Source organism: Nilaparvata lugens, chromosome 8 (genome assembly GCF_014356525.2).
Source record: "Nilaparvata lugens isolate BPH chromosome 8, ASM1435652v1, whole genome shotgun sequence".
NCBI classification, from domain to species: Eukaryota; Metazoa; Arthropoda; class Insecta; order Hemiptera; family Delphacidae; genus Nilaparvata; species Nilaparvata lugens.
This window is the reverse complement of record NC_052511.1, coordinates 3,815,340-3,828,326: the sequence shown is the minus strand read 5'-3', so window position 1 is coordinate 3,828,326 and position 12,987 is coordinate 3,815,340. Positions and strand designations below refer to the sequence as shown.

The following is a 12,987-nucleotide window of genomic DNA, read 5'->3' as shown; positions in this document are numbered from 1 at the left end:
TTCACATTATATTCTAGTATTATAATTTATTTACACAATAATTACACACATATTGGTAAAACAGTAAATTCATCATCACTTTATAGACTTATGAATTAGTAATAAAATATACTATTTTTAAAGGAACAATGATTTGTTAGGCGGGATGCACACCGGAGAAACGCATTTCGTGAAGCCCTCTTTCATGAAACTTGTTTCATGCAATCCGTTTCACTCGCGCATGCATACAAAAGAAACGTTCCCTGCTTAATCTTATCAGTCGATTGCGAGCAACTTTCGTTTCACGTTTCCTGAAACTTTTTTCACGAAACGCGTTTCTCCGGTGTGCATCCCGCCTTATTGTCATTCTTTTTTAGAATTCTCATGTAGCCTTATAAACTTGTATATCATAATATTGTACAATATACTTCGAAGCTAAAACTGATAAATCATCAATACTGTTATGTAATATGTGTAGCTTCATATGCGATTGTCGGCCTCAGTAACTAATTTTTAGTGCTAGTTTTGTATCAATTTTTATATCACCATCTCAACCAGGTCTAGTACCTCGAGATGGTAATACTCAATTGGCATTCCATTTTATTTTGTAATAGTATTTTCCCATGTCATAAATTTGTATTGCTTTTATCATGTATTTCTAAAGGTGCGTACAGATATACGCGCCGCGAACATGAGCAATTCACTTTTAATCAGCTAACTTTATCTGTATTTTTACAGAAACGGTAAGATACAGATATAAAAAGCTTGGCATCAACTGATTAAAAGTGAATTGCTCAGGTTCGCACCGCGTATATCTGTACGCACCTTATGATAAAAGCATTATTTGGACTGTTGTATAAATTAGAATTGGAACCGTTTTGGGCTTATGAGCCTGTGGTACTTTTCTGTATGTTGTGTGATTCTGAATGATTAAATGAATAAATGATGTTGTAATTTTTTATCTGCCAACAAAACATTTAAAAAATTAAAATCCATCTAGAGAAACAATGATTTGTTATCGTCATCTAGAATATACCATTTCAATTTAAATAAACAAGAATTTACTATTTATTTATTTGTTGTTCAAAACACTACCACCATGATATGATATGAAGCAGTGTGTGATTACATAAACATAAACTGTTGGACAACATTAACATTTTATCAATATTTTTGGAGAGAAATAGTACAGGCTCAGCCTAGGTTTCCTCCAATGTCATAATATTGTATTATGATAATAGTGTTTTATACAATAAATGAATGAAAAATTATGACATTGGAGGAAAATCTAGACTCTGTATTATGATTATAGTGTTTTATACAATAAATGAATGAATAAATTATGACATTGGAGGAAAACCTAGACTGAGTCTGTACCATTTCTCTCTTCCAAATTTTGATTGAAACTTAATGTTGTCCAAAGTATTATTGGGTTACAGAAATAGAAATTGCTTTATTGACATGGGACACTTTTTTAAAAAATGCTTGATATGAAATCACACTTGAAATGAAATGCTTGTGATTTCAAGTGTGAAATGCTTGATATGAAATCACACTTCATCAAATCATTGCTTCAGGAACATCACTGGTCCAGGAACAATTATTTGAGAATTTTTAATTTTGATTGTTGAGGTAAGAAATAGAATGAATGAATGTAGCCTACCAAAAGAAAACAATAAATTGAAAACTAGAGAAATGCTGTATTGCACTTATTAAATCTTTATTTGTCCCAAAAACATAATTACAATGACAAAAATGGTTATAAATGAAAAAAGTAAAATACAATATAAAATGAAAAAGAAAAATACCATTAATAGGATATAAATATATTTGAAGATATAAAATCGCAGACCTACTCACTATGATAGTATTTTATATGAATTCTTTATATACTATATAGTCTAATAAATCTGTGGCTTGGTGCAAGAACTACTACCTATGTCAAAATATCAACTTTCTCACAAATCAGCTTGAAAGTTCACCCTGTATTTTCGAACTACGGCATTTCGATACGGAAATGCGAGTGCTAGAAGTGCAGAAGTCGACATTGGTAGTTCTGGCACGGAGTATGAATGACAATCTAAAAACATATGTCTTCATTGGTAGCTGGAATACTCTCGCACTCTGAGAACTAAATCATGACATTGGTAGTATAAATGATATAACTTTTTATTGCTTTGAGATAAGGCTGTTAAAATAAAAATTGTACCTATAATTACGTGGATTCCATGGAATCCAGTTGTTTAAAAAAAAGATGATCCAAAAATTGAGTCTGAGATTGTAAATGGTGCATTTTTATATTCTCATTTTTTTATATTCTGTTGGCACTTCTGGAACTGAAAATAATCGATATTAGTGGTGTATTAAACTCATTTTTGAAAAAAATTGACATTGTTAGTTTCTGCACCAAGCCACAGAAATTATAATTATCTATTATTGTTGAAATGTTTAGCTAACGTCATGGTCAGCGCCGAATGTCATATACCAGCCAGTTCCAGCATTATTAACACTAGTAACTGATTTCACAACTGCATGCCCCGTGCTACAAATCAGTGTTCCTGGGTAGTCCTGAAACATCGAAATTTATCTTTAATTTTATCCATTCTTAAACCAATTAAATCTAATTTGTTACTTTTCTTGCTTAGGTAAGGAAAGTATTGCTTTCCAAAAAAAATTAAGGTACCTCAATTTCTAAATTTATATACGTTTCAAGGTCCCCTGAGTCCAAAGAAGTGTTTTTTTTGGTATTGGTCTGTTCGTACCCGTACTGGCAAAACTCACCAAGTCAAAAACTACAGTTTCGAGTTATAAGCACATAACACTTGGTGAGTTTTGCCTGACTACCAAACAGCAAATATTGCTCACCATTTCCTAAATAATGTTATCACTATCCATCAATAATTAGTTTGTGGGAAGCAAAACTCACGAAATATGTTTAGTGAAGTGATGAATAGTGAATTCATGTATAGTGCTTGATGAAGCTCTGTATTCATGAGGATGAAAACTCATTAAAGATGGTTAGTGAAAATTGCTAGGCGATTCCTTGAAAACTAAAGGACTTTGGTGAATTTTGCCAGACAAGAAATATGTGTCTAGCAACTTAGTGAGATCTGAAAAAGTGGAAAAATAGAAATAGTAATAAAAGATATGACTTGGTGAGTTCTGCCTACTCAAAGAACTACATTTTTCAAGCCTATCAAAATACATTACTGAAAATGAGCATTTTTGTAGTGAGTGAGTTTTGCCAGAACGGGGACATATATATATATATATATATATATATATATATATATATATATATATATACATATGTGTGTGTGTGTGTGTGTACACGATATTTCATCTCCCAATTAGCGGAATGACTTGAAATTTGGAACTTAAGGTCATTACACTATAAGGATCCGACACGAAAAATTTCGATCAAATGCAATTCAAGATGGCGGCTAAAATGGAAGAAATGTTGTAAAAAACAGGGTTTTTCGCGATTTTCTCAAAAACGGCTCCAACGATTTTGATCAAATTCATACCTTGAAAAGTCATTGATAAGCTCTATCAACTGCCACAAGTCTCTTATCTGTAAAAATTCAGGAGCACCGCCCCATCTATGCAAAGTTTGATTTTAGATTCCTAATTATCAGGCTTTAGATACATTTTAAACAAAAAATTCTAAGTGGAAAAGATTGAGCATAAAAATCTCTACAATTAATGTTCAGTAACATTTTCACATAAAATTGAAAATAAGCTCGAAATTCGAGAAAATAAGATTATTCAATTGCAAACTGTTGGCAACTGTTGATTCTATCAAATATCATTCACTATGATAGCAGACTTCGTGTGTCTCCAGCGCTATTGTTCTGTCACCAGCTGGCTCAGATCTTAGAATAGTAGACTTGAGATGCGCGTAAACACTAGCGTCATGTGATCAATTTTGATAACGGCAAGGGAAGTTGTGTGAGTACGCCCACTACCTCCGTAAACGGAGGTAGCGGTACGCCACACCAGATTTTTCTTAATAATATTCAATCTCAATTCAATTCAATCTGATTAATATTTTCACTTTTTGTGTGTGTAGTTGAGAAGTTGCATAATTGTAAGGATACATTAGTCAATAGTTTTTCCATTTAAATATTTGTTTCATTATCTTTCACACTTGTTTTCTTGGTTCTTATTTTGTACTGAAAGTAAATTTTGTTATCATGGCGATTCTGTTGTTTAAGCCGCCATTTTGTCACACCGTTGACTGGGAGGAGACTGTCTAGCTGGGCCAATGGCAGGCGTTCATGCCCTTGACGAATAGCAGTACTCACCTACTAGTATAAATTCTTCTGCTCTTGTATTTAGTTTAAGTTTATTAGAGATTGACAATGGTGTAATAACCGAAACCGGTCTTTCTAAGTATCAATAAATCTGTGGTTTTTGACAGTTGTCTTTTTCATTCTGATTAATATTGTTAGTTCACTTCAATCTTCTCTTAATTTAGGAACGTATAAGCTTAGAGAGAAGAATACTAACATTGACTATACACATGACAATAAGGAATCAGTCTATTATCGTTCATGAAAATCGGTTAATTAGGCGATAAATAATTTGTGAAATGTAGAAATTATGTTGAATGAGAGTTAGATATTTTATCAATGATGACTTTCAATTTGAGACTTACCTCCAAGAAGACTAGTGTATTATTATAATGAAATTGATATGTACTCGTATTATAATTATCTTCTTTTTTTTACTTACCCCTCCACAGAACTTGGCCCTTGATTGCAATTCGCCATCAGCATTTACATCGAAAATTTCCAAATAATCTGTCGCGCATAATGCTTTACTTCCAATGTTGAACTCTAAAAAGAAAGAAACACCAGTTTTTGAAAAATTGAAACAGCTCATCTCATTTTCAAAATAATTCATTGTAAATTAAAATCAATTAAATATCATTGATTTTTCCCAATACTTCATATATCTAGTCTAAAGACTATAATGAGTCCATTTTTCCTATCCTGAAATACTACTTTAGAAATGAAAATGAAGGCATTGTTCGGGTGATTTACAACATTTAATTTGGATTTTCGTTAAATAATAATTATTAAAACTATTTGTGAATATAATTTTGTTGGCAAACTTTGCTTGGTGCAAACGTGACTTCATGAATATTGACTAATCTAATTAGCTAAATTGAAAGTTGATCAACTAATAAACTTACCAAAAATATTCAATTTTAGTTTCTGATGAGGCACTGGTATCATGATATCCCATTCACAATCTGTATTGTTTCTCACATTGGTGCCAAAAGATGGACTCGATATTGCTCCAGAGTATTCTATCATTCTTCCACCACAGCCTCTACCTGAAATTGCAAACAAAAATTGGAGAAAAACCCTATATTTTCAACAGGAAATACTATAAACTTGTTAGATTTATCAAATAAATCTGCCTCTACCTAAAATTACAAACAAAAATTGGAGAAAAACTTATATTTTCAACAGGAAATATTATAAACTTGTTGGATTCATCAAATAAATCTGCCTTTCCCTGAAATTACAAACAAAAATTGGAGAGAAAACTTTATTTTCAACAGGAAATATTATAAACTTGTTATATTCATCAAATAAATCTGCCTCTACCAGAAATTACAAACAAAAATTGGATAAGAACTTATATTTTCAACAGGAAATACTATAAACTTGTTGGATTTATCAAATAAATCTGCCTCTACCTGAAATTACAAACAAAAATTTGAGAAAACTTATATTTTTAGCAGGAAATACTATAAACTTGTTGGATTTATCAAATAAATCTGCCTCTACCTGAAATTATTACAAACAAAAATTGGAGAAAAACTTGTATTTTCAGCAGAATATACTATAAATTTGTTAGGTCTTCCAATAAATAAGTAAATTTGATAAGATGATTTAGTAGATTCACATGAATTCGGATCAGTAAAGTGATGAATCAAGTTCAATTTCATAGTTTCACAGTGAACTCATCAATTTAAAAAATATATATTTGTAATATCTTCATCTAAGAATGGATATCTGTTCCAATCAAGCCATCTCATTTTAAACAATATGGAATAAATATCTAGATATCTACCGTACTAAATAAGATTCAATATAATATAATATTCTATTTTGATTAATATACTATATAATATTAATATACTATTTTATATAATATTTTAATTATAATATTCAATATTATATGATACTGAGATTATTATAATTCAAATTGTATTTTAACCTCATATGTCATATCCTTCAATACTATTCATACTAATTGACTATATTATTGAAATCAGAGTGGACTATGATTGCCTTTTGACAAGGTAAAAATGTAACTAATTAAAAAAAATTTACTTTAATATTATGAAAATAATTATGTTAAATGCTATTATAACGTGGACCACACTATAGGTGTGATAACCTAATGAATGATAAGATAATTTACATAGATAACACAGAATGATAACATAATTCACCTTTGCTAGTTGTAGTGAAAGATAGATCAAATGAAGGAATGAATTTGCTGCTGTATGCATCATTTTGTGGCTCCATGGTGATGTGAAGATATAGAGCCGGCCCTGTTGAGTATAGAGGTTTAGTGCTATATGCTCCACACCACGTGGCCACCAGTTTACCATCTTTGTTTGTACCATCGTAGATCTGCAATATGAGGAAAATATTTTTTTCAATTCATCCTTTACTATTAAACGAGCAACTTCTGTTTAAATGTTTAGTTGTTTGTATTTCACCGGATCTCGAAAACGGCTCTAACGATTCTCACGAAATTCAGAACATAGTAGGCTTATTATATAAATATTCGATTGCACTAGGTCTCATCCCTGGGAAAACTCGCTGAAGAACATTAGAAGGATAATTATTATTCATCCTTGGAAAAACAGCTGATAATAATTATTTCGTCGTCTGTTGGTGATGGAAGTGAGTGAGCGAGTTCATGTGTGTGGGACTGTGTCAAAATTATGACTCAGCTGTTGAAATTTTGTAATCATTCAATCAGGTACTTAGTGCCGGTTGCAAAAAAGCCGGTTTATTTTCAATCCTGATTAATTCCAGTAGATCCATCTTTTTTAAATGGTCTTCTCTGATTTGGTTCACGTGAAGTTAATCAGGATTAAAATTTAACCGGCTTTTGTGCAACTGGGCCTTTGTTAGGGAAATTTTTGCATTCCTCTGGAAATTAATCTCAATTTACTGTGATCAGATTGAACATTTATGTATGAATGTTATTATAATTTCTTCTTTCGTAATAAATTTTTTATGCTTTTGTACTCCAGAGCGAAGCTCGGTCCCCAATATTTTCATATGAATCAAGATTCGGGGGAGGCACAGCATAATAACATATGAAAAATTAATATATGATCAACAAGTAGTGTAAGCTACTTCTTTCAATAGAATAGAAGTTAGAAGACCCTCATGCCCGGTTGAACATAAGCCTGTTCAATTTTAACCGTGATTAATTCCACGAGAACCAATCAGATAAGGCCTGATAAAACGGATTCTCTGATTGGTTCTTGTGGAATTAATCACCGTTAAAATTCAACCGGCTGTTGTGCAATCGACACTCAGAGTAGTTGGAAATTAAATTAATAATTCAAGAATTAAATTCATGAAGAAGGGAAATTCAATGGTAGGTACTCGTTCGATATAGATATGGATAATTGAGTAATGAGAGAAAGCTTGAAATTGCATTGATGTAATGGTAGCCAAGCCTTGGCTCCAGACAAAATCATTAATAATTATTGAAAAATAATTGAATAAAGCTTTCAGTTATAGATAAATTCACAACACACTTACAATAGTATAGCAAGAATAGAAAATCACTGGTGTCGTTTAATGTTAACCAAGCTTTGGATTTTGACAAAACCATAGATTATTGAAAAATAATTGAATAAAGCCTTCAGTTATGGATAAATAATTACAATACACTTACAATAGTGTAACAGGACTGAAAAATCACTCTGTAGATCGGCTTTTATTGCATAATTACATTATTTTTCGCCCCACTTGGATGTAATGAGCTGGTTTTCGTGCGTCATATGGAGGCTGAAAATGTTTGTTTTCTGACCAGGCCGGTAAAAGTTTTACGGCCCTAGGGCTGTAAAATAACCTTGAAGTCAGCTGATTCTGATTTGATGTGAACGTGTTTACAAAATGGTTTATGAAATGGAATCAGTTTATGCTTCTAGAATTGAATAAGTATTCTTCAATAAGATACTATCATTTTATTTGGATGAATGAAAAACAGATAAGATATATACCGTATTATAAACTATTCAAATTCGATTTTCAGAGTAGGATAGAGCTTCTAACCTAAACTTCCGAAGTCAATGACAACAAGCATTGTTGACATTGACATTCAGATTGGCCAAATTTCAAGTGTGCTAAAACAGCTGATCAAAAAACTTTATTATTTGTGTTTATTATTCATAAGAATCAAAACATTTATAATAATATCATCTTATTGTCATTTGGAAGAATAAAAAGTATAAACTCAAACTCTTACATAATTGAACATAATCTTTTAGGTTATTTAGACAAATCAGAATAAAAAATAAAAATACTTGGAAAATTTCCTAATATTCAGATTACCTCAGATTTGCTAGAGCTATGACCTTCCACTTTTGCTTTCGGAAGTGCTTATAATAGACAATTATTCTAATATATATATTGTTTATTTTTCTGTGTGGCGAAAAATAACGTTCACACCATGGGCAAAAATGTTTTTCCGGCTCTCAATCTTTTCTAGTCCTCGGCCTACGGCCTCGGACTTGAAAACCGATTTTGAGCCAGAAAAGTGTCATTTTCGGCCCTAGGTGCGAAATATACTTTTACCAATGTGATTGTTTTATGTCGAGAACCTTCCGAAGGTTGCTATTTTTTCACTCATATTCTCTGTTTGATTATCATATGTTTAGGATACATTAACCAATGCACAAATCAAATTTAATACATGATGAAAAAAGGACCAAGGCCTAGCCCAAAACTGTTCTCTTTCCGAATTATACAATACAATACAGTTCTCTTTCCGATACAATTATAAATTGAGTTGAATTTAGTTACTATTGAGTAATATTAAAAGATCTGATGTTATTAAGTTAGGTACTGACCGCTATCTTAGAAGTGCAATCTCTGATGAGGAAACTGATTTGGCGGACATAGAGCGAGATGGTGTCATTCTGATTGGGAGCTGTTATCAGAACCTGACAGTCTTTCACAACGTTGGAGTGCCTAATACGACCGAACTCAGTATTGGTCAGGTTTCTAGAACATTCTGGAAAAGAGAATACAATCGTTTGATCAAATTACGCAAAAATGTTCCAATTAATGGTGATTTGAGTGTGATATTTTTGTTTTTTATTCTGTTTTCAACCATCAAAATTTAAAATTCTTAGTTTTTTTTGTTTTTTTAGTGAAAATGGACTAAATTTCAGAAAAGTGAAACCATAACCCTATCTCGGACTTTTAAAATTTTATCTAAATTTGGGAGAAAAATGGTACAAGGATTATCCTTAGTTTTTCTCTCCCAATCAGTGATACTTTGTAAAAATTATAAATAAATATATTACGAAATAATATCAATATGCACTTGTAGCTCAAAACTAGAAAGATGCCATCAATAAAAATGCTCTATGATACTTTTATCCAAAATGGCGGCTGATTAAAATTTATCAATTATTATTTTAAAAACTAAAACTTCAATCAGCCGCCATTTTGGATATAAGTACCATAGAACATTTTTGTCGATGCCAACTTTCTTGTTTCAAAAAGGCCTTTGAAATGATGTACCACACAATGGGTATTTACATTTAAAATATTCGAGTTACAACCCCTAAGTCACCCCCTTATGAGGGGTTGAAATTCAGTTCAACGTCAAAAGGTAGGGTATTTGACCAATAACTTATCCAGAAAGTTACAGTATTATATCTACAACAGTCTCCAATTTATTGAAGGGTTCCCATACATTTATGACTCACTCTGTAAACCGGTAGGACTCTAATCACAGCTATCTTATCGGTGACAACAGAAAATTGGCAACTGTGCCGTACATTTTCATTGACTTTATAACATAAATTTCACTATAGATGAAAAAATACAGAAAATTGTTGCCTGTTGTTCGTTCCCAATCGTATTTATATGATTTGTAATAAAAAATCAGCTAGAATTTCCATCTAGCTGTTTACCCTGTTGTCAATATTTGCAGTAGCGGAAGTCTTCGGGGTGAATTACAGCATTTAATTTGGATTTTCGTTTAATAATAATTATCAATTCATTAGCATTTGAATAATTGCAAAAACTCAGTAATTTCCATCTCTAGACTGGCTGGCCGCTATGGCTTCATATAAAATGAGAGCTGCTATCCAGAGATTGTCAGTTTGGTGTAAGGGTAAGCATTCCTGACCGGCAATTAGGAGGTACTGTGTTCGATTCCCGGGCTGATAAATAATTTTTGAATAGTAGTGCTCATCGAATTTCCATCTAGCTCTTAACCCTGTTGTCAATATTTGCAGTAGCAGAAGTCTTCGGGGTGAATTACAGCATTTAATTTGGATTTTTGTTTAATAATTATTATTAATTCATTGGCATTTGAATAATTGCAATATCTCAGTAATTTCCATCTCTAGATTGATTTGTGATAATTGTATCCACAAAATAAAATTAATAAAATTGGATACCTGAAGATGAATATTCAATTTTGAAAGCACTGCCTTTAGATCCCTCCGGCCGGTCCGCAGAGCAGACGAATGCTATTTTCAATTTACTTGTCGAAGCTAAAGTGTCTGGCAAATTTTTCTTTCGGCCGCACAAGTTGAAGAAGGGCTGTTTTTTGTTGTTGTTATCCAAATACGACGACTGCAAATAAAATAAAAATTGTTGGAAAGAAACAAAGACAAATTTTAATTCACTACATCATATGGATTCAATTACTGATTAATCCAATTCACAAAACTGTTTGAAAATCGAAGAATTTGAGAAGAGTATATTGCATCTATTAAAACAAAGTTTAGGCCCGCCGCGTAGTATACCCACGCTAATCCACGAAAAGCAACCCACGCCGTGGGATGTTTTGTAAGCCATTGCTATAGAATTATTCATAATCAATCAGCTCACAAGTGGATTATTCATTGCTTATATATTATCATTACACAGATGTCTGGAGAAGCCTAGCAATGGTTTACAAAACATCCCACGTGTGTGGGTTGCTTTCCGTGGATTAGCGTGGGTCTACTTTGCGGCGGGCCTTACAAGTTCAAAAATATGAGGAAGAATAAATAAGAATAATTTGAAAAATAGAGACTATGCTTCTGAAGAACTCAAAGAAGCCCAGGAGTTTTGAAAAAATGGACTAATATATTACATTTGCATTGACGAATAAATTTGAAAGAACAATCAAAGAGAGAGATTAGAACGTTTTCAAATTAATGACAGCTGGAGATAAAATAGATCAACATTTTATTCGAGAAAGATGAGAACAAGAAAACCCCGTTCCACAAGATGACGCTCCTCATGAAAGTTTAGGCTAGGCACACACCAGTTAGTCAAGACAAGACAGGATCAGACACGTTTATTCACAATACTTCACTTTCACATAGTTGCTTATGAAGCAACACACACTGATTAGTCATTGGAAGATTATTGATTGATCAATGATTAGTCATTAGTCTTATGAAGACATGTCTTCATAAGCAGCTATGTGAAGTATTGTGACTAAACTTGTCTGATCATGTCTTGACTAACTGGGTACACACCGCTTAGTCAAGACAAGACATGATCAGTCACAATAATTCACATAGTTGCTTATGGAGTCATGTCTAATTGCAATGACTAATCAGTGTGAGTGTTGCGTCATAAGCAACAATGTGAAGTATTGTGACTAAACGTGACTAGTCTTGTCTTGACTAACCGGTGTGTGCCTAGCCTTAGAATTATAATCCTAGAAAGGTGAATCCAATAGAATGATCAGACAAGAATTACATGAAAGGAAAAAATTTTTTTTTTTTTTTTTTTAAGATTACGTCCTAAAGACTCCAGTCATGGAGTATAAGACAAGTCATGTTATTACATAATAATTCTAACACTAAGTAGTTCAACCTAGTTTAGGTTTGAAAGGAATTCTTGTACACTATAAAAAGCTCTATCAACTAAATATTTTTTAATTTGTTTTTTGAAAATCTTCAAATCATCATTACTTTTCAAGATTTGAGGTAGCTTGTTATAAAATTTCCTACCAATATAATCTGGTTTTTGTTCAAATAACCTACTATTGTGACCCATTATATGATAATCTGCTCTGTTTCGCGTATTATACTCATGAACATCTGAATTCTGGATCACACCACTCGTTTTCACATGCATTACAACTTCATATACATACAAAGATGGCACAGTTAATAGACCAAGCTTTTTAAATAAAGGCCTACAAGAGTCTAACCTATTCACTTTCTCTATACATCTGAGTGCCTTCTTTTGAATCTTAAACACCCTGTCCATATTTTGTTGAGATGAATTACCCCATACTAAAATAGCATACCTAATATGAGATAGTATAAGTCCATGGTAAGCAGTTAACAGTAGTTTTTTATCATTCAGCCTAGCAAGCTGCCGCAGGACAAATACCCCAGATGATATCTTATTACATATCCTCTCAATGTAGGGATGCCATGTTAATTTCCTGTCCAATAAAATTCCCAAGAATGCTACTTTCTCTTCTTGGTCTAATTCATTTTCCTCTACAAACACATTTATTTCTCTATCCTCTACTGAATTATATTTACTTTTGAATTGTAGGAATTGACATTTCTTACTATTTATTGTTAATTGCCTTTGCTTCAAGAATTGGACAATTGACTGTACTCCAGTAAAAGCATTTATTTCTAGACTATCTAATAAATAATTGTTAAAGATAAGCGATGTGTCATCAGCAAACAACAGAGCTCTGTGATCTTTTAACTCTTTTGGTAATTGGTTCACATACAACAGAAACAGTAAGGGA

At 32.2% G+C, this 12,987-nt stretch overlaps 1 protein-coding gene across 1 annotated transcript in view; it reads right to left on the bottom strand.

Moving 5' to 3' along the window:
• Positions 1 to 2,418: 2,418 nt before the first annotated feature.
• Positions 2,419 to 12,987, bottom strand: part of LOC111052170 (cubilin) — a 231,266-nt gene continuing 220,697 nt past the window's right edge. Inside the window, 6 exon segments of the mRNA XM_039435056.1 lie at positions 2,419 to 2,547; positions 4,717 to 4,820; positions 5,180 to 5,323; positions 6,455 to 6,638; positions 9,104 to 9,267; positions 10,670 to 10,847. Coding sequence (XP_039290990.1) covers positions 2,428 to 2,547; positions 4,717 to 4,820; positions 5,180 to 5,323; positions 6,455 to 6,638; positions 9,104 to 9,267; positions 10,670 to 10,847 — 894 coding nt within the window. The 3' untranslated portion in view covers positions 2,419 to 2,427.